At 41.4% G+C, this 23,294-nt stretch overlaps 1 protein-coding gene across 1 annotated transcript in view; it reads left to right on the plus strand.

Moving 5' to 3' along the window:
- Positions 1-23,294, plus strand: part of STK39 (serine/threonine kinase 39) — a 228,171-nt gene that overhangs the window by 167,766 nt on the left and 37,111 nt on the right. Inside the window, exons 15-16 of the mRNA XM_023743558.1 lie at positions 1,659-1,711; positions 5,699-5,767. Coding sequence (XP_023599326.1) covers positions 1,659-1,711; positions 5,699-5,767 — 122 coding nt within the window. The remainder of the gene's footprint in view (positions 1-1,658; positions 1,712-5,698; positions 5,768-23,294) is intronic.

Genomic DNA, 23,294 nt, shown 5'->3' on the forward strand with positions numbered 1-23,294 from the left:
CAGTTTTTTAAGGTGTTTTTATTTAATTTAGCATCTGTTGATGTTAGTCATAACATTCTTAGGAAATTTTAAAACCATTCTAATTTATTGCTCACTGCGGCTTATCATTATTTGAAATTAATATAAATGGAAAACTCATTTATTTACTTGTTTCACATTTCCCCAGTGTCACTTAATTTTTTGATTGAGTATATATAGGGTGGGGAAAAAGTAGCTTTACAGTTGTTTATGTAGAAAATAATACAATAATCCTATATAATAAAGAGGTAATATGCAAATTGACTGTCACACCCTCATAAGATGGCTGCCGACGACCAGGCCAGCAGGGGGTTAGTGAAGGACAACCAAACGACTGAACAGCAGGCTGCGTGGGGCGACCAGGCCAGTGGAGGGGCCATGAAGGGCGACCAGGCCAGCAGGGGGGGCAGTTGGGGGTAACCAGGCCAGCAGGGGCGGCAGTTAGGGGTGACCAGGCCAGCAGAGGGTGGCAGTTGGGGGCAACCAGGCCAGGAGGAGGGGGCAGTAAGAGGCGACCAAGTGAGGGGTGACTAGGCCAGTGGGGGTGGGCAGTTGGGGGTGACCAGGATGGCAGTGGGGGGCATTTAGGGGCGACCAGGCCGGCAAAGGGGGGGGCAGTTAGGAGCAACCAGGCCAGCAGGGAGGGGGCAGTTGGGGGCGACCTGGCCGGCAGCAGGGGTTAGTTAGGGGCAACCAGGCCAGCATGCAGAGGTATGAGGGGCAGTCAGGCCAATGGGGGGGGGAGTTAGGGGCAACCAGGCAGGCAGGCAGGTGAGCGATTAGGAGCCAGCGGTCCAGGATTGTGAAAGGGATGTCCGACTGCCAGTTTAGGCCCTATCCCCAGGATCGCGCCTAAACCGGCAGTCGGACATCCCCCGAGGGTCCCGGATTGGAGAGGGTGCAGGCTGGGCTGAGGGAACCCCCCCCTCCTGTGCATGAATTCTGTGCACCGGGCCTCTAGTTAATAAATAATAATAGAAGAATAAACTCTGTGTTTCATAAACTCACAACTGTAAACCTACTTTTATCCCACCCAGTATGTATATGTTATAGTTTATGTAAGTATTTTATATTTACTTAAATAGGGTTTTATATATTCAGTGGGTAATTTCACAACATTCAGGTCCCCTCTGTTTAGATTAAAAAAATATAACCACGGAATATGTACCTTACTCTGGGCATTTTGTTGTATGATTTAATGTATAGTGCTGTCATGAACTTCAGTGCCACACCTATCTTGTCTGTTTGTTTCACTTTTTAGAAAGTTGATACAATACTATTTTCTCAGAAAAATATGAAAAATGTATTGAATATCATTCTAAACTAAAAGCTTCTGAAATTTTCTATTATGAAATTATATCTAAGGTTACTAATTTAGTGTAGATTTATTAAATGAATGTTTTATTTTTGGAATTTTGTGATATGAATAGGTTTCTATAAGGTAAATTCAAGCAATTAAACAAATATCTTCCTTTATTATTGTCATAACTATCACTTTCAGTTAAGGAAGTATTTAGAGGTAACCTGAGACTGTAAAATGCTATCTACATGTTAGTAGCATCTTGTAAAAATTGTAATACATTTACTTTGATTAAACTCTACTTATTAGATTTTAATGTGCTATATGTTATTTATTTCAGAAATTCCAGAAAGGAACTTAATGATATACGATTTGAGTTTACTCCAGGAAGAGGTGAGTTTTAATTGAAATTATTATGTTATTGCTACAAAGAAGGTTTCAAAAATTAATTACAAGCACATGTTTATAATTTGCTATTCAAAAATGCTTTCTCTAAAAACAAAGGAAGGAATGAATGAGGGAGGGAGGGAAGGAAAGACTTATAATAATTTTAGGGATTCCAAATGGGACCACTATTTTTTAATATTTATTAAATTAATTGGGATGACATTGGTCCACCTGAATATATACCAGTAGGTTTCAGGTGTTGGTTTCTATGTTACGTGATCTGTATATTGCACCGTTTGCCTACCACCATATATTAGGACCCCCTTTTCTTCCCACCCCCTTCCCACTATAATCACCACACTGCTATTTGCTGAACCACTATTGACTTCATGAATTCCAGTGACATGTGCTACGTGTGTGTGTGTAAATTAAGCATATTAGCTCAGTCATGAAATGAAGTAGTGGCATGCTGATGCAGGGTCTAAAGGATATTATTATGAGAGCATTGAGGATCATATAGCAGTTCCGATGAGGGTTGAGCAGCAAACAGTGATACCATGCTTGGCCTCTGTACTCAATTCAGACTACACAAAGCCTGTGTTGGGGAGTGTCTGTGGCCTCTGCTGCAGGCATAATTGGTAAGCTCACAAAAAATTAAAAAGTCGTGTACTTCTGGGTTTGCAAAATTTTACCAAATACACTTTATTTATTAATCAATCACAATTTACATGGAGATCTTATACACAGAATAAAAATAGTATTATTAGCTTATATACAATGTGTTCCCAAAAATGTATACATACTTTAAAAGCTGAAATTATAATTACATTTAAGTTCAGAGTTTAAAAACACTGCCAGCAAACAAAATATCTTCCTGGGCCACACACGGTCTAGACTCACTGACTCTGATCTCTGGTTCATGTAAGCACAGAGATCTAATGATTCCCTTCATATTTGAATTAAAATAACGTTTGAAGAACCTTTTACAAAATAATGTAACTAAGGCCCTAATGAATTTGCTCATTGATCTCTCTGGGAACATCCATCTTTGACAATTTAAGACTCAGTCTGTGAAATTATATGGTGCAGGTTTCTGTTATCAACAAAAATATTTTGTTATGATATAAAAATATTGACCAGTCAATGCATTGATAAAATCTAGTAATTTCATAATCAGTGTTTCAAATACAGTAGGTAAAAGAACAGATTCTTATTTTAAGGTTTGTTCTTTCCAACTGATTGTTTTAAATTGAAGATGGCAATAAAAATCAATTTTAATTTAAAGAGCTAACAAAGAAATGAATTTCTGAGTGGAGGATGTTTGCGGATAAGACAGCCCTATGAGCATTACCTGGCTTTGTGTGCTGGCATTGGCAGCCTCGTTTGTCATAGTTAGATCAAGAGTCTTGGCTTCTATTGCCCAGACAGAATCATAGCGTTGGCTTCTAGATGATGACTGACCTTCCCTGGGCAGTGAGCACAGGCCCGTTAGTAACGGAAACACCGTGGATATATCGCTGTACCTCTGATTGCTGATGCTGCCTGCGTTTCAGACGTTGTCTGCACTACCTCTGTGCGTTCACACGACAGGTGTACTATGTCTGGGCTGTATACACACACAAATGTGTACCTATGGCTAGAATATATAACACGAACGTATCCAATATTCTCTGTCCTCCCTTGAGGGTAAGCCCTTTGTATTCATTATGCTGCTCTATGCTCTGGAAACCAGAGCATACATGATTAGTTAACTTGTTTACACATCAGGAATGTTAAGCAGCTTAAAGAAACAGATATTACCATTTACCTTCCTGTTTCTATTCTATTACTGATATATTACTTATGTGCATACAAAATAACTGCTTAATGGCATACACACAAACATGGAACATTTCCATTTTTGGCCAGCCAGCACGATCTGCTAGCTATTTTAATATGACTCGTTTGGGACCCAGGAGTCCTGGAACTAGTAGACGATGCTGTACACTTTAACTACTTGTGAATGCCATTTGCTCAGGTTCTGTTAAGTGCTAGCCCTCAATGTGGCTTCGACTGTTCCCATGTTTAACTGCATTCTGTGATTACAGCTCCTTACTCAAGTGCAAGGTCTTACTTTAGAGATGATGGTAACACATTCAGATGCCTTAGCAGATGATCAGTCAGTCTATAATAATAAAAGCATAATATGTAAATCGTCCAAACAGCCTAACAGTGTGGAACAACCATCCGGACAACCTTCCGGACGAAGCCGGGGCTGGGAGGGCCGAGGCAGCCGGGGCTGCGAAGGCCTACTCTTGTATGAATTTCACGTATCGGGCCTCTAGTAGAAATACAATGACTGCCTGCTGTGTGTTCTAGTAAGCCCTTTAATTCATTAGGCTTCTTTTCCTGAAGTTTCCGGGTGCACCCGGGAAGCTGGAGATGGTGAGGCTGACTGTCCTAGCCGGCTTCATAAAGCCAAGTCACCTTCAGAGTGGAACCTTTCGTTAGCTGCTCTGCCCAAGGTTTCATGGAAGGGGATCATTTTATTCCTAAAAGAACTGTATAAGGTATTTTCCAGCAGTAAGGACAAGGTCCAAGATAAGCCCACCTTATATGGAACTTTATAGTTTAGTAAGATTTCTATGTATTTATTTTTTATTTCCATTTTATTTCATTCATCATGAAATAGGATGAGTGAAATGATAGAATACCACAATTTCTTGGAAGTACATAGAACGTACGTTGGCTCCCAAATTTTTATTAACATTTGGGAATTCGGGTCATGCATGAAAGGAGAAAGAGTGCACGAGTGTAAGATGTGTTTTGATGACCTTTGCTGTTCCATCATCACCACAGTTTTATTTTTTGAGTAATTACTATGTGTCAGGCACCAGGCTGAGCCCTTTAAAGCCCAAGAATTTTGAAAGATCATTGTGCCTCAAATTACTTGATTGCATGGGCATGCGTACACACCCATTCACACAATTGCAATATCTAAAACACAGATTTACAAGGAAACACTGTCTGTGTTGAAGGCAGCCTGTGTCATAGCAAACTGCAGTTCAGTTTAGATGTTTGCTTGATTCAGCAGCTGTGCTTGCACATTTTCCCTGACTTTAGAAGACTTTAAAAGTCAAAAGTCCATCTGCGTTGCTACTAAGCTGGTTTCTTTTTATCCGCCTACAGTTCCTGGTGTTTGTGAGAATATAAGAAGGCCATGGGGATCACATCATCTCCCATATAAAAACATCGGGGTTCATAATGGTTCTTTTGAGCACATTGCAAATGTAGTTTCCCTTTACAAGGTCTTCAAGCAGACTTCTCACTATGATCATGTTCATTCATAGCCTTCCAATTAAGTAATTTCAGCCATATTTACTTGCTATAGCCTGTTCAGTCTCATCTTTATGAGACTGCGAACTCCTGACACTTATCACTGAGAAATATATTCTTTTATTCAACCACGTTTTCTAAAAAAATGAATCTGTTGCTATCAAGTGATCAGTGTCATGTTAAAGGAGTTTCTTAAATAGCTCATCTTATAGTCCAACAAACTCATAGGATGTTTGTACCAAATATAAGGTTGTATCAAATGCTACCTTTTCAGCCTTTGCCATAAATTCTGACTGAATAGCTACGAATGATAGAAAAGGATTGATGCTGGCTGGAACTGACCTCGGGGAGAAGGAAAAGCAGTGCCATAGGGACCAGCTATGAGAGAAAATCTAGAGGTGCATTTCAGGATTAATTTAGAGGTGTACTTGAGGATTAATTAAGACAGTAGCCAAAGGGCAAGAGAAACGAAACAATAATTTTGTGTAACTTCTGTTGAATAAATAACACGATGCAAGTACATGGCAGGGATTTTTTCCTCCTGATAGAATCTGAATTGTTGAATTAAAACACATGTGAGTAATTTTTGTAAATTAAAAAAATATACTTTACATTGTACTGGATTGCTGATTTTTTTTTTTTTGGTTACTAATACATATTCATTTCCTATTTGGACAGATACAGCAGATGGCGTTTCTCAGGAGCTCTTCTCTGCTGGCTTGGTTGATGGTCATGATGTAGTTATAGGTAAATCACTTTTTAGTATGCAGTGTCATTTTGTTGATATATCACATGGAAATGCATTTAGAAGCAAAGTTTTCATAAAGGTATAATATATTCTATGCTTTTGGAAAATTTCTTTTTGCGTTCTCATATTTTATGTGAAGGACGTACATTTAAGAGTCATTTAATTTTCTTTTTTAAAAACTCCTTTATGTCATTCTGTCCCATTTATCTGGATGTGATTTAGCCAATACGGAACGTCACTTGTTGGAAACATAACAAAGAACTCAGAATTAAGTCCCAAAAGTCCATGACAACAAAAATACAAGGCTATAGATTCTGTGCTCCAAAGTATGGGGACCTCTGGGTCCTTTTATGAGAGTTTCTCTGTTCTTTCTTTGGACAGAGTTTTAATATGCATAGATGTTAGTGTTTTTCAGTCCTTAGCAAGATTCTTCATAAAGTCTTAAGGTTGGACTTAAAGATCATTCAGGCTGGTTCTGTGTAGACAAGGAAGCAAATTCCTAAAGTGATGAGTGGTTTATCCAGGGCCATACTGCTGGGTTGTGGCAGGCCCACTTCACTTTGAAACTAGGGCTCTTTCTGCCACTTTTAGAATCAAAAGACAGCTCCATGGAAACAGAGAAGCCTGCTAAACAACAGATACAGGATGGGAGCAAGAAATGACAGGTGGCCTCCTGACAAGGCGACGGAGGCAGAAAGGCTGTAAGAGACAGACACTGCCTTCTAAGAAAACGTATAGCCTGATTCTACCTAGGGCGAGGGTGAATAGCTCCACATTCCTCAGCAGATTCTTAGTTAGGAAGATTTTATAATTCAGCCTATTGCCAGATATTCAAAATGATGTCCCTAAGTAATCCAGATGACTTAACATTATATTAAGGTTAATTATGACATTATATTAATTTTATTGTTAATTATAATAACATATTAGAGAAATATGTAATATGATAAAACTTTCTTCAAAAATATTCAAATCAAAACCAATGCTTGAAATGGCTCGGGCCTCTTAAATGATATGTTTTAACTAAGAAGCATCACTTCCCCAATAATGCTGAAGTATGTGATTGAGAGAGAGGGAGCTTGAAGCAGAGATACTCACCTATCACAATAATTTCTTCCTATGAACTCTATGACATAGATCATTGTAAAATGACTAGAGGCCCAGTGCATGGGATTTGTGCACTGGTGGGGGGCATGGCCTAAGGGGATTGGCCTGCTGTGGGAGCTCCGCTCATCCTGGTCAGCCAAATGGCTGTGGATCCACCCTCTGAGCAGCTGCTCCCCGCTGTGGGAGTGCACTGACCACCAGGGGGCAGCTTCTGTGTTGAGCGTCTGCCCCCTGGTGGTCAGTGCGCATCATAGCAACTGGTCGATCCGCCATTCAGTTGCTGGGCTTTTATTATACAGACAGTCCTTGGGTTACGACAGACTCGACGTATGTCGTTTCGTGGTTATGTCGCTATCTCCCGTTTATTTATATATAAAAAAAAGTTCCGTCATTTCAACGTATGTACATATGTGCTTTATGTTTTTTATTATTTATTTACCACAATTAAAGGTCAGGAATTGTTATCTTTGTTTTAAATTTTTTTTTACTGTTTCATTTAATTACTGCTGTGTATGTGCTCCATGTGAGTGACGTAGGTGCTTATGTAGGTGGGTTCCGACTTACGGTGAAAATCTCGTTACGTTGCGCTGTAGGAACGGATCTCTGATGTAACCCTAGGACCTACTGTATAGGATGATTTTGTTTAAATCCGAGTAACTGGGTTTTTAGTGGAATGTTAGAATTCTGGCTAAAGAATCAGTTTCTAATATATTATTGATATACAAATAGTAGTTCATAAATGTAAGAATACATAAATACCTTTTTAATTAGAAAAATTAAGCTTTTTTCCTATTAATTATATGTGAAGTGTACACATGATTTCACAAGGAAGCTCTGATTCTTCTACCAAGTGGTGCATGTGTAAGGAGATAGGTATTTTATTTATTTATTTATTTATTTAAAAAATATTTTTATTGATTTCAGAGAGGAAGGGAAAAGGAGAGAGATAGAAACATCAGTGATGAGAGAGAGTCATCAATCAGTTGCCTCCTGCACACCCCACATTGGAGCTCGAGCCCGCAACCTGGGCATGTGCCCTTGACTCAAACTGAACCTGGGACCCTTCAGTCTGCAGGCCGACACTTTATCCACTGAGCCAAACCAGCTAGGGCTAGGTGATAGGTATTTTAAAGGAAAGCATTTATATGTATCTCCTTATGTATTCTTTCTTTCACACTTTCCTTTAAAATCTTGTGAGAGCTCATGGCCAACAGAGTTTTTAGCTAAGTTTTCTGAGCTGGGTAAAAAGGTCAGTTCAACTTTAGCATCTATGATAAATTTCATATCAGAGTTCTTTATGTTAATAGTTCCTAGGTAAATTAATACATGAAAATAATAATCAAAAAAACCTTTTTAAAAACACCTATTCATGTCTCCTATTGGGCAAGAAGTCAAAGGTCAAATGATCTTTTGATTTGGTTTGATTCTGGCAGATGTTTGGAACATGGAGAATAAAAGATTTGTGAAAAGATATTAGGTTACATCTTTGTCTAAGCATGGTCTTGCTTTAGGTACTACAGTGAAATTTAGTGTTCTCTCTTTTGCCTCATGCTCAGCTGACTCTAGAGGATTTTTTAGTTGCTGAGGGTTTTTTGTTGTTGGGTGGTTGTTGGGTATTTTTAATTTTTATTAAAGTAGAGCTGACATACAATATTAGTTTCAGGTGTACAACATAGTGATTCAATGTTTATGTACTTTGCATTGTGATCACCACAAGTAGAGTAACCATTACTCACCATTATGCAGTTTTTATGATACTATTGGCTATATTCCCTATGCTGTACATTGTATATGTGTGACTTATCCTATCTAATAAAGAGGGAATATACTAATTGACCCTCACACTGTCGCAAAGATGGCAGCGCCCACAGCTAAAAAGGAGGGAATATGCTAATTGACTGCCCCGCCCTCAAAGATGGAGGCACCCACAGCCAGAAGATGGCGGTGCCCAGACCCCACAGCCCCGCTGGAGCAGCAGGTGCACGGCAAGGCCAGGCCCACCCCCAGGCGAGCACAGCAGCTCCGCACACCTGCCTCTGGAGTCCCCAAGTCCCCTCAGCCCCCCAGCTGCCCAGGGCCGCCTGAGGCTCAGGTAACCAGGGCCTGCCGAGGCTTGTGCTGCTGTCAGTGGCAGCAGCAGAGGTGTGATGGGGGTGTCGCCTTCCCCTGACTGTTGGGTCACCTCCCGCCCCTGAGGGCTCCCAGACTGTGAGAGGGGGCAGGCTGGGCCAAGGGACCCCCCTCCAGTGCATGAATTTTCATGCACTGGGCCTCTAGTTTATTTTATAACTGGAAGTTTGTACCTCTTATTCCCCTTGACTTCTTCACCCACCTCTTCCCCTCCTCTCTAGCGAACATTAGTTTCTTCTCCATATCTATGAGTCTGTTTTGTTTGTTTTTTAGATTCCCCGTACAACAGTAGGTTTACAATTGTGAATACATGAGACAAAGAGTTTATTATTGTATTATTACTTATTTGTTATTGTATTATTTTCCATACAAACAACTGTAAACCTACTTTTGCCCCATCCCGTATAAGTGAAGCTATGTGGTATTTGTCTTTCTCTGTCTGACCTATTTCACTTAATGTAATACTTTATGGGTTTATCAGTGTTGTCACAAATGGCAAGATTTCATTCTTTTTTATGCTGAGTAATATTTCATTATCTATACACATGTATAGCATACAAATGTGTGTGTGTATGTATGGATATATACACTCCTATGTTCACTGCAGCATTATTTACAGTAACCAAGATATGGAAGCAATCTAGCTACCCATCACATCATCTATTTCCATTCACATATTGATGCACACCTAGGTTGCTTCCATACCTTGGCTATTGTAAATAATGCTGCATGAACATAGGAATGCATATATCTCTTTAAAATCGTGTTTTTGTTTTCTTCTAAAAGTGAAATTGCTGGATCATGGTAGTTCTATTTTTAATTTTTTGAGGAACCTCCATACTGTTTTTCATAGTATCTGCCCCAGTTTACAATCCCACCAATAGTGCATGAGGGTTCTCTTTTATCCACATCCTCGCCAACACTTATTATTTGTTGACTTTTTTATAATAGTCATTCTGAGGTATGAGGTGATATCTCATTGTGGTTTTGATTTGCATTTTCCTGATGATTAGTGATCTTGAGCATCTTTTCATATATTTATTGGCCATTGGTATATCTTCTATGAAGTTATTTATTCAGATCTTCTGCCCATTTTTTAATTTAATTGTTTTTTGCTATTAAGTTGTATGAGTTTTTTAATATACTTTGGATAATAATCCCTTATTGGATGTATGATTTGCAAATATTCCATTCAGTAGGCCTTTTGTTATTGTTGTTTTTGATGGTTTCCTTCACTGTGCAAAAGCTTTTTAGTTTGATGCAGTAATCTGTTGCATTTCTATACACTAATAACAAACTATCCGAAAGAGAAATTAGGAAAATAATTCCATTTAGAGTTACATCAAAAAGACTAAAATACTTAGGAACAAATTTAACCAAAGAGGTAAAAAAAAACCTGTGCTCTGAAAACTGTAAGACATGGATGAAAGGAATTGAAGATGACACAAATAAATGGAAGGATATACCAAGTTTATGGACTGGAATGATGTCCCAAAGCATTCTATAGATTCAATGCAATCCCTATCAAAATACCAATGGCATTTTTTTTTTCAGTAAACTAGAAAAAATAACCTTAAAATTTATATGAAACCACAAAAGATCCCCATAGCCAAAGAACTCTTGAAAAAGAAGAACAAAGTCAGAGATATCATAGTGTTTGATTTCAAACTGTGCTAAAATTTATAGTAATCAAAGCATTATAGTAATGGCACAAAAACAGACACATAGATCAATGGAACAGAAATAAGAGCTCAGAAATAAACTCACATTTATATCATCAGTTAATCTACAACAAAGGAGGCAATAATATGCAATGGGGAAATGACAGTCTCTTCAATAAGTGGTGTTGGGAAAACTGAGCAGATACATGCAAAAAATGAAACTGGACCACTTTCTTATACAATATACAAAAAAGTAAACTCAAAATGGATTAAAAATTTATATGTAAGACTTGGAACCATAAAACTCCTAGTAGAAAACAAAGAATAAACTCTGACATAGGTCTTAGCAATAATTTTTTTGGGTTATCTCTCCCCTGATATGGGCAACAAAAATAAATTAGTTATTGAGTTTTTTAAAGGTGGGAATTCAGGCATACTTCATGAACAATTAATTGAGTGTGTTTTCAATACAGTACCAGAAAGCTTCTATTTTCCATGATTTTATTTAGTCATTCTTCCTAAGTTTTTTTTTTCCTTTTTTATATTGCTTCCCTCCCCCCCACTTCTTAGATCTAAACTCTGTAATGTTGGAGTCAGACCGAGCATGTGGTCTGCCTTATTGAGTAGGATTGCCGATACTTTATAGGGATATCACACCTAAGAGTTACAAATAACATTTGTATATTTCATTGATCATCACATCAATTCTATAAAGTATAGATTATTTTTCATCAGTATTTTATGGTTGAAAAAGGGAGGTCAAAAGAAGTTTCTGAGGTATTGGAACTTGTCATGGTCCTTTAACTTAAATCTTTTTATTCCAAGCTCGAGTATAACCCTGACATTCTCTGTACAATTAATTTGATGCCTTCAGCCTTGAAAAACAGATCCAGGTAAATTTAAGTAATGGTTGCTTTTGTGTCTCCTGGAAAAAAAGAAGAAAGCTTGTGTCCTTCCTTCCGTGATTTTCCTGCATCAGTAGACAAACAGATAAAATGTGTTCAATTCTGTCTCCTCTAACCTCTCAGCAATTCTCTGCTCCCTCCCTTATCATGTATTTCTGTTACTGAATTTGTCCCACCAGCATATGAATATATTTTTATTTCTCACATTTTGAAAAAAGCCCCCTCCTGCCTCACTTCCCATTACAGCTAACCTCCTCAAAAGAATTGCTTGCCCCTCCTGCTCAACTTCAGTTCTTTTCCTACCATTGTCTTGTGAACCCATTCTAGTCAGTCCTTTGTCCTCCCATCTTCACACCATTTTTTCTTTCAAAGCCATATCTGGGTAAAGCACTGCCTGGCAGATGACGTGGCACATGCAAAGGTGAGGCTAGAGCAGAGGAAGAAGTTAGGCGGCCTGTGAATGACTGCCACACCCCTAAATCCAGTGGTTAATTATCGGTTCTTATCTCACTTGACTGTCAGCAGCATTGGGCATAGTTGACAATGCCCTCCTCCATGATAAGTTTTTTCATTTGATTTTTAAGACTTTAGTCTCTCTTTGTTCTCCCATCATTCTGGTGTTTTTTTCCTCAATCTTTCTTGTTGATTCCTTCTCATTTATATGACCTCTGAATGTTGACATGTTCAGCGACTCTTTCCTTACCTCTCCTCTTTTCTCTAATCACTTATTCCTTGACAGTCTCCTCTAGTTTGATGTTATTAATTGCCTTCCATTCTCTATCTCCCAAATTTACATCTCTATGCAGTCCTCTCTTTTGAATCCCAGTCTCATATCCAGCTTGCTTTTTGGTGTTCTCACTTCGAAGGCTAATAGGCATCTGGATTTAATGAACATCTCCTGACTTGCCAGTCCAGTAGCCTTGCACTCTAGGCTGATGGTAGCTCCATCTTCTCAGGTGCTCCAGCCAAAAGCCTAAGAGCTGTCTTTAACTTTTCTTTCTCTTTTACCCAAAATCTAGCTTATCTGAATGTACCCATGGCCCAGCCATTGCTCACCACCTTGCTTCCTATCTTATTTGCAGCCCCTCTCATTTCTCAGCTGAATTATTGCATTCATTTCTTCACTGGTCTCCCTGCTTCTCTTCCTGCCTCCTGTCAGCCTGTTCTCCCCTCAGCAGCAGGTAAAGAGTTAAGTCACATACGTAAGACCACATGTTTTGATTCCATTTATATGAAATGACCAGAATATGGAAACCCATAGAATCAGAAAGTAGATTAGTGGTTGCCAGGGCCTGTGGGACAAGTAGGAAAGGGAAGGGACCCCTAATTGGTGTGGGTTTCTTTTGGGGGATGATGAAAACGTTCTAAAATTCGAAATGGTGATGGTTATACAACCTTCTGACTATACTAAAAACCAGTGAATTGTGAATTCACTGGTGAGGATGAATTTTATGACATGTGAATTATATCTCAAGAAAAGTAAGCCAGATCACATTATTGCTTTAAATAAAGCTCTGATGGCTTTCCATCCCCTGCATCATTGGTCCCCTGTCACTCCTCAGACCTCCTTCCTCTCTTCTACTCTCCCCCTTGCTCATTCTACCCCATCCACACTGGCTTTGTACTTTCTCTTACTTCTGCAGTTTGCTTCTTCTCCCTGTGTATCTCCTAGGGCTGAAATTCTGCCTCTCAAAGGGGCCTTCCCTGACCAGGCCAGTTAAAATTGCAATACACCCCCAACTTTACCCGCCTCTCTTCCTTTATTATTTTTCCTACTTTTTCCCCATCTAATAGGCTATATGTTTCATTTATTTTATTAACTATACTGAGTTTTCCCTTGAGAATAATTTTCTTGAAGGCCAGTATTTTTATCTGCCTTGTTAACTGCTAATGTTCCCAGTGCCCCAAACTGCATCCCCCATAGTAGGCACTCCATAAACACTTGCTAGAGATAAATTCCATTTTGAAATATACAGATATTTCATAATATTTACTTTAAAAACAGATTTGGAATATAGGATTCCATTATTTTAATAATCTCACTTTCGAGAGTACAGGATTCAAGTAGCATTTTATAAATATGAAATCCATTCACTTGACAAAGGCTGTACATGAAAAGGTCCAGTTCAGCTTAGAAAGTTGGCTTATAAAGGTTTCAGTGATTTCTTGTGTGTGCGTTTTTTCAACTCCCATAGTATAAAACAAATAACATTGAAATAGATTTAAAATTTTTTTTTCAGAATTTTCTCTTGAATTGGAGTAAATGCTTAAAGGCAACATGAAAGACCTGATAAAAGCAATAGGATGTGTTAAAGATCAGTGAATGTTATGACTTTTACTATACTGTAGCAGATATTACAAAAAATCTTCGATGCTTAGCTCCAGGCAGAGTTTGGATTGAGAAGGACCTGGATTGAGAAGGAACTGGTGTTGTGACATAGAGATGGCTTTTATGCAGAAGCAGAGCCACGTAGAAATTCAATGCAGTGTTTTTAGATCGTGTGGGGCTGAAAAATAATAATTTTCCTCCTGCCTGCTCAGTTTCTCTAGCTAATAGTGAGATTAACAGGAGAAAATGTCCAAAGTTTATTATACGAATACACACTCAGGGGCGCCATAAGAATGAGACCCGAAATATATTGGGCAGTTGAGGCTTGTGTGCTATCTGGACACGAGAAAAGGGGGGTAGGGTCTGAGATCTCAAAGGGGACATAGGCAGTTTACAGGTAGCCCAGACTGAGCGGAGCACAGTGGTTAAGTCCCCGCTAGGCAGCCCAGAGACAGAGGGATGCTGGGGTCAGTCTAGCCAAGGGGCCTCTGCTCGGACCCTTCCTGGCTGATGCTAAGGCGAATAAGCTGACTCCTCTCGCGGGGCAGGCCTTTCCATCTCTCTCTCAGGAGGAAAGGGGGAGGGTTAACGGCTCTTTCTGGGTCTTTTCTTTTGCAATAACCAGCTTAACATCAATGTCCCAAAAGGCACATTTGGGGGAGGCAAAATTTTAGTATCCTTTAACTGAACTAATAAACCCCTTCCGTTGTGTTGAAGTGCAGCACTACCTTATGCCTTGTATAAAATGAAAACGGATAAAGTTGGTAAGACCTCCTGGATGGGTCTGAGTTTAAAAAAATCAGTTAACTTTGCAAGATGCAAAATGTGATGCTGTGCATGTATAAATTTACTTATCTTGCCTGGCTGGCATGACTGACAGATGGAAATAGACTGATCTGAGTCCCCATTCCAGTTGTTTCAACGAGGGACCCCAAGGATGGCTGATACAGGGAGGCAGCAGAAAAAACTTTTCTTTGCCTCCCAGTGAAAGAACACCAATCAGAAGTTTTCTCTGCCGTAGAGACACAAGGGAGAAAGAAAACAAACTCATGTACAAAAGACAAGCATAGTTCTGAATTCTGTTCAGACCTGGTGATACGCATCTGATATTTTGAGTCTCTCTTGAGTAAATGTTAGAACTTCAGCAAAAGAAGGAGCACCATAGGTGTGTCCTAGTTGCCTGGACTGCTCACTAGCTCCTACAAAGTTGCTGCGGTCCCATCAGCAATGCCCCATCCAGGGACCAGGGTGCTGCAGTGAGTGAGGGGAGGAAAGGATGCCGCTTGGCAGCCAACTTCCTGAGAAGTGCCTACCAACTGCTCTTTGCTCCGTTTTTATATCAGCATTTCCTGGCTTTGTATCAACATATGTCTATTTTTTTTCCCCTTCAAGTGGAATTTAGAGCCAGATGTTGGCATTTCTGTTTCCTGAGAAGGGAACTGTTTTTGCATTCATTTGTATAATTTTCCTTTGATGGATTTGGAGCCTAGCTGACTAGTTATCACAGCACCAGGAGCTGATATGAGCTACGGATATTCTCATACACCCTGTCAGTGGGCTCATGACATTGTCCCTGTCCTTGATGTACTCCTTTCCTGCACGTGGACAATCCTGTTCAATACTTGCCTGCCTTTCAAGAGACATAAATGCCACCTCCATGAAGCCCTCCTTGATGCTCGCCCTCGCCAACAGATTCTGGAGAACATCTTTTCCTTGTCTTGAATGCCAGAGAGTTGTATTTTTACCATTTTTTAGTGACACGTGGCTTCATCCTGCTGTACTTCCTGGTAGTCTTCTCTCTGTGTGGAGGTCGAGGGCACCTTTAGAGCAAGCCTGTCTTCTATTTTATTCTATCCTCTACAATTCTTGCCACACACAGGTGCTTAGTGATTATGCCCATGCATTAATGAATACATTTAATTCTGTTTAGCAAATTAAACACTGGAATAGTTCATGAACTGATAATTTGGACAATACAATATTATTATACCCTCTCCATGATTGATTTTTTTTCTCTCTCTCTGCCCCTCTTTTCCTCCTTCCCTTTTTCCCCTCCCTCCCTCCCTCCCTCCTTCCCTCCCTCCCTTCCTTCATCCCTCCCCTCCCTCCCTCCCTCCCTCCCAGATTGACTTGAATCCTGCCTCTTGGGAAGGAATTGTGGTTGGTCTAAAAGCCCCTGTCCTCTAGTGCTTGCTGAGGTGACAGTGTTTGTCTCAAAGCATGGACTGTGAGGTGCCTGCATCAGAAGCTCATCGTGGGTCCTTATTAAATGTGCCCACTTCTGGGTTCCAGCCCAGAGCTGCAGAGTCTGGAGTCTTGGGCATAAAGTCGGGAAATTTGCATTTTAAATATGCATCTTTGTGATTCTCATACATAATAGATTTTCTGTGGCCACTTCTTTAGTGTCTGCTTGCAGTAAACTTGGGAGACTTAGTTCATTTTATCATCTTTCTAATTTCCTTTGGTTTTTCTGCTTTGATTCTCTTCTCACTTTGGAGTTTATTTTGAAACTGTGCCAGTTAACTTTTTAAAATCGCGTGTGTCTAAGTGGTGAAGATGAGTGGAAGAGCATCATCACTGGTATAAAGTTTTACCAAACTGAGCCAGTAGAGTTTTTATCAGAACTACTGTTGCTGCTCAGGGTGCAGCAGACCCTGCAGGTAGCCTTCAGCATTTACATCCTATATAATAAAAGCCTAATATGCAAATTGTCCCCTTGGGCGGTCTTTCGACTGCTCGCTATGATGTACACTGACCAGCAGGGGTTGGCGCGGATCATGGCAGGCATCGGCGGCTCTGGCAGTGGGCCGCTGCCAGCCCTAATGGGCCTCAGTGAGAACGGGACCATGGCGAGATGGTGGAGCAGGTAAGCGGGCAGTACCAGGCCAAGGTGGGTGCGAGTGAGGGCCCAATCGCCCCACTAATCACCCTGAAGACAGCGACCAGCGGCAGCGGTCAGGGGTGGAGCCACTGCCCAGCTCCCAGGTGCTGAGGGAGCCAGGCAGGGGGCCTGGCCCTGATCGATTGTCCCTCAGGTGGGATGGCAAAGCAAGTGAGGGGATGGTGCCAGGCCAAGGTGGGGTGCCAGGCAGGGCTGCGAGGCTACGAGGCTGGGGGCGCGAGCTGGGGCCCAATCCCCACAGGCCACCCCAAGGGACCCCACCCGTGCACGAATTTGTGCACTGGGCCTCTAGTTTCTGTATAACAGCAAACTGTCTTTAGGCTCCAACAACTTCTCATATCTTCTCCACCTGGTGTCCAAGGAGGTCCAGTCCCTGGCAGAAGGACTCAGACACAACAGTTGTTGTAGTAGAGCAGGATTCAAGGAGTGAGTACTCCCACAATTGCTCCTGTTGCCCGCAGAGGGAGGCGACTGGTGGCAGCGGGGCAGAGCTGCACAGATGGCAAGCAGTGGTGGGGACGGGGCCAGCTGCTAGCATCTGGGAGAAGGAAAGCCCCAATAGTCCCTGATCACCAGCCAGGCCTAGGGACCCTACCTGAGGGGTCCCGGATTGCAAGAGGGCGCAGGCCGGACTGAGGGACACCCCTCCAACCCCCCACTCCGGGGATGAATTTCGTGCACCGGGCCTCTAGTCTAATATAAAAATGCCTTGCATGACTTGCACTTCTAGATGAATTAAATTGGTTGAACTCTTTTGAGAGGTAGTAGAATTACACACATTGTTGCTATTTAAATAGCCAAAGAGCTGTTTGCTCTGTAGAATGCTGGGGACAAGGCCTGAATAAATGTGCAGAGAGCTAGCTTGCTCTCCTAGGTGAATGTGCCCTCTCTCTCTCTCTCTCTCTGTCTCTCTCTGTCTCTCTGTCTCTCTCTTTTTCTCAGCATTAAATTGAAATTAATGGTCTATGGGTTAATATATGTTTAAGTTTATTCAATTGCATCAGACAGACAGATAGACTTGTAATCTGGGGACCATACTCCCCTGTCCCCCAAGAAAACAATTTCCTAACAAGCCATGTCAGAAGCCAAAATAAGCCGCCCACTCCTGTGACTAAATCCACTGCCTGCCACAGCCACCCCTGTGCTTACTTATCTGCCAATTCTAGTGGAAAATGATCGGCTATTCAGACAAAAGTTGGCAGAATTGTTAATAAAGACATTCTGATTTGGGGGGAGGGGGCAGAATGGGACAATTCAAAATTACCTTTAAAAATATGGGCAAATGTTATTTCCAGGAAGTTCTAAAAAGCATAAAATAACATCTGTAATTTCCCCAAAGATGTTCTCAGTTTCTGTTACATGATTATGAATCAGAGCTGCAGTAAACCACTCTGTAAGCCCCGATTTTCTAATTAACTTAAGTTGGGACTTATGGATCCTCTTTAAGACATTGCTACAGCTAGACTCCAGTTTAGATCTATATTTAATTTCACTGACGTGAAACTAGAGGCAGCTAGTAGATTAGTCTTAGCTATTCACTGTCAGTAGAGTCTTGCTTTTTTCAAGTTCGTTAAATTCTTCTTTTTAATGTGTTCATCTTTCTTTTAACTCTGGAATCAGATATGCCTTAAGATTGCACTCCATCTAGCCACCTTTCTAACTATTGAATTACAGTAAGCCCCAGGTTACTGGTCCCTCTTTGTAACAGAGAATATCTTTCCAGTGGAAGTAAAGTAGGTTTACTGTGCTAAAGGAAACCTAGTCTTTGTGATAGTACACATTTTTCTAACACCACCAGGTATGGAGGATTGAAATTAAATGGCTCTTTTCCTGATAGTATTCTCCATTAGAAGATTGATCTGTCTTTGGCTAGTTATAGTGCATGCTTACATGTGTGTGTGTGTTTACCCACTTTAGAAATCTCTGGGCTTACATGAATTTAACTATTCAATCAATAGTACAATATTGTAGATGTCAGTAGATGTCCAGTTGTGCTTATTAATAGATTGATAGATATAATCCCAAACCAAATCTCTCTGCCACTTGTTTTTTTACACACTATTAGGAGAGATAAAATAAGTCACTGCCTCCTCCTGATTTCTTATATGACAGAAAGCAGAACTCCCTGTCTACCCAATCAAAATATTTTAGAGTAAATAGACAAAATCAGGTCAACATTTTTGATGCAATATGGGCTTATCACTATTTTTGGCTTCATGTTTCATTATAATCTTAAATTTGATCCTATATCTTGCATTTGGTTACCATTTTTAAAAAACAAAGAGGACCTTTTTGCCAACCCTAAGAAAACTTAGTTCTAATTTTGCACTCCTTCACTTTAGCATCCCAAAGGTTATATAAGAATGTGTTCACCCCCGATTCATTTTAAGACACGGTGAGACCCTGAATAGCCACCCGGTTGAGAAACATGTCCCTTTCAGCAGGCTTACATTTCTCCATTGTATCATCAATGTTTGTGTCCGATTTTGTTGTTGAGCTAATGTTTTCGAAGTACCCTGAATACTGTGAAAGTCATAGCAAGCATTCCTTGAAAGCAGGTTTTCCTGGAGGATCCCATGTTTGATGAGCAGTAGAACTACCTGCAGGAATTTGCAGTCAGGAAAGCATTTGAATAGCCGTGCGTGCAGACTCTTGACCCTGGCTGCACACCCCTCTGGCCAGAGTACACTAAAGCAGAAAGTGGAGAAAGAGAAGGAGCTGTCCATTAAACTTGGCAGGCAGATTTTTTTTTTTGGTCCAATTCTTTAATAGCAAATGGCCTTAATCTTCACCGCAGGGAACTTGGTCAGCCATAAGAAGTTTGTTATTTGAAATGAGAGCATCAAATTCAAAGTATCTTTGCAGTAATAGACCCCAGGAGGGCTAATTTATAACAGATTTTGAGACTTCTTGCCAGTTTGTGATTGTTAGCTGAGTCTTTAGAAACTCAATATTCTCCTGACTCATTTCTTCATTGGATGGTTGGATTCCGGATCAGAATTCTACTGCACTTTCTCGTGACTGATATGCAGGGTCAGAGGGACAGGAAAGGGCTTGCGACTTGCTGAGGCACCAGCCTTGCTGTCCTTCCCTATGAGCTGACTATTAAACCCTCACATATCATTCTCACTGTTTTGCTTCTCATGCTTGTAGTTGTCCATGGAACTGAGAGATAAGGTAAGAATGGCATGCACTGGAAATTTAACATCTCGTAGAAAGGCAGAATACAGATTAGGGGACTTGATTTGGACAGCACTACTCTTGGGAAGCATAAAAATGCTATAGGTTATTCTAACGGGCTTCTCGGCTGCTGGCACGGTAGGCTTGCTGGAGCTCTCAGGTTTTCTCTCCAAAAAAGTTGGCTTTTATATTTAGTGTTTATGAAAATTATAATTAGGTAAGGAATGGGTATGAGAAATTAATTTGTGTTACTCTTTTCAGAGTGGATTTTTTTAAATGTCAAAAATACGGAACTCTGCACTTAATATAGCTCCGAACAGTGGTTTTATATGCTTAATTAGCAATAGTTAAATATAACAGCTAAGGCTTTTTGACATAATCTGAAATATTCATGCAGTTCAAATGTCTGTCGACTAAATGGTTCTCAGCCAATTATAACAGCTGCTACCCTGGGATATCACTGAGTGTCCCCACAGGGATGTGTCCCAGGGGTCTGAGAGCCACTTTGTCAGTGCTGGGTACCATGCGGTGGGCTCACTGGCTCCCCTCTGCTCCCTGCCCAAGAGACTGCCTAAAAAACGCTCGCCAGCATCACCAGCCAGCATGGGGCCCAGTGCCCACACAGCGGTGCTGCCTGCAGAGGGCCCAGGGTGCTTCCTGTTTAGTGGGCCAGAGTGGTACTTGCTCCACGCAGAAGCGGGGAGAAGGGCCTTCGACCACACTTTGTCATCCAGGTCCTGAAGCTGCCCTACTCCATTTATTCAGGAATGAAGCATCCAGTCTGCTCTGTGCTGGGTGCACCCGGTGAACTGAGCAGACAGGCTTCTTACCTCCAGGAAGCTCCCAGTCTCGCAGGAGGGGCAGCCATCAGGCAAGCTGATACACAGGTGCAGGTGACATTACAAATAGTGAGAAGTGCTCTAAAACAGAGGTCGCCAGCCTTTTGGACCTCACGGACCACCAGTGGTCCGCGGACCACCGTTTGGCGACCACTGCTGTAAAGGAAAAACAAAGTGCAATAAATAACGCAGTAATAAATAAGGATCCTCAGGTAGACTCAAGAGCAGGGTCACCCCTCTGAGAGAGAAGCACCTGATGAAGTCTTCAGTTCAGCCTGGCCATGCTGGGCAAGGCACAGCTTGTGTGAAGACGGTGGACTTTGTGAAAGGTGACCAGTGTGGCCAGAACAGGTGAAGGAGGGTGACATGAACTAAGGCCAGGCTGGATGCAGGGGCCAGAGAGTGCAGGGCCTTGTAAATAGCCACCTGCCATAACGCCTTGTGAAAACAAAATCCTAATCATTCAATGTCGATTGAGTCTCTATGTAGATAAAGCACAAATCTTGCACCTTCCCTGCCGTTTTGCAATTAAATAAGGCAAGTGGATGCTTCCCTTCGCCTCATTTATTCTGCAGAGTCGAAATATGCAGTTTATGTGGGCTCAGACTCTTCTGCCTCGGGCTTGATCTTCATTTGACTGAGGGGGGCAGGACCACAGGACAGGACAGTGGGCCGGGGAAACTTGAGAAATAAAAGCCGAAATGGTGCTTCCACGTACCAGGTTGCTTTAAATTTGGGGGCATTGAAAGTGACTTGTAATTTAATGTTTGGGGACCAGAAGAACTTTAGAGATACCTTCCAGTAATTTTGAATCCAGTTATTCTATTAAAAGGAAATTAGGATTCCTAGAAAAGACAAAATTTGGACACTAATTGCAGACATTTCTCTTTTTAAAAAATATATTTTTATTGATTTCAGAGAGGAAGGGAGAGGTAGAGAGAGATAGAAACATTAATGATGAAAGAGAATCACTGATTGGCTGCCTCCTGCATGCCCCCTACTGGGGATCAAGCCTACAACCTAGGCATGTGCCCTTGGCTGGAATCGAACCTGGGACCCTTCAGTCTGCAGGGCAATGCTCTATCCACTGAGCCAAACCAGCTAGGGCAAGGCATTTCTTTATATTCATTGGTAACCAAACAGTCTTCACACATATTCCCAAAGAGGGTGAAGTGTATTTTCCACTTCATAATATTGCCTCATTCTCATACAAATTACCGTGCGGGTTCAGGTAACACTTGCCATTTCAAATTCATCAATTGCAGTTGAATTAGGTGAATTTCTTTCAGGGACTAAGACTCTAATTACCCAAATTAAAGTAGCCATTCAAGTGGCCTCCAGTTCAGAACGCAGGCCTAGTACCCCAGGTCCTGTTGGCTAACCTGCCTTCCTGTGAACTGGACGTAGAGCTGGGACAGTGCTCTCTCACACAAGTGATCTCTAGAGTGCCGGTAAACGGGCACAGCTCCCCGGCAGTGCCGGTCATTGCTTTTTCTTCCCTCCCCTGACTGGCTTTATTCTCTCTGCACTATTTCTTTCTAGGAGGAAAGCTTTCCAAACTCTGAGGAGTAGAGGTTAATAAAAACAGTGAATGGCATAGAAATTACCATATAGGACTCTACATAAGCTCCATTACTACACACACTCCTTCAACTGGCATCTCCTGTAATTCTGTAAATAACTGATTTCAGATTGGTTAGTGGTCAATTTTAGCAGAATCATTTGTATGTGCCTCTTGAGTGGCCATGTGGCTTTCCGCATTATTCACTGCTTTTTGTGATTAAACTGATAGAACATCCCCATCTTATTTATTAGAATCTCAAACTCTAGGACCTCGAGGTGGAGAAGAAGTGCTGGATTTGGATCAGATGCAGGTTCAGACCCCCACTCGGCTCTGTCAGCCAATGCATGACTTTGGAGGTTACCTCTTCTCCTCACGCCTTCTTCGCCCAGGAGTGACCCACTTAGAGAGTTGCCTTCTGAGTGTTGATTACCTGCAGTGGTTATTGTGATGGCTGGGCTCTGAGAGGCGCTCAGGAAGAGGTAGTTATTTCCTCTTTCTACTTGGGAGGCAATCCATCTGGCCTCCCGTCCAATAGAAGATTCTTTTGTGAAATACCAGGCAGAGAATGGAAGGCAGCCTGAGGTTTCCTCCAATAAAAGGCGACTCAGGTCCCTTGCTGGAGTGGAGGTGGAAACTCCACTTGGGAAGAATGACTTGAGCACTTGTGTCCTTGGGATTGACCGTGTGTCCCTCGGCCACCTCCATGCTGGCAGTGGGCGTCACCTTCTCCAGTGACTGCTCTGGCCCAAGCAGTGCTGGTACAAAAACAATGACATGAAAACAGACGCTCAGTGATAGGTAACTAGGTCATTGGTCCTACCAAAGAGTTTACTTGTGTTCAGCCTGGAGTTTTCTGCCTGCTTCCCCGTGGCTGAAATTACCCTTTTCTACTGCCTGTGAGGATGCTGA

This window comes from Myotis lucifugus, unplaced genomic scaffold (assembly GCF_000147115.1).
Source record: "Myotis lucifugus unplaced genomic scaffold, Myoluc2.0 scaffold_5, whole genome shotgun sequence".
Taxonomy (NCBI): Eukaryota; Metazoa; Chordata; class Mammalia; order Chiroptera; family Vespertilionidae; genus Myotis; species Myotis lucifugus.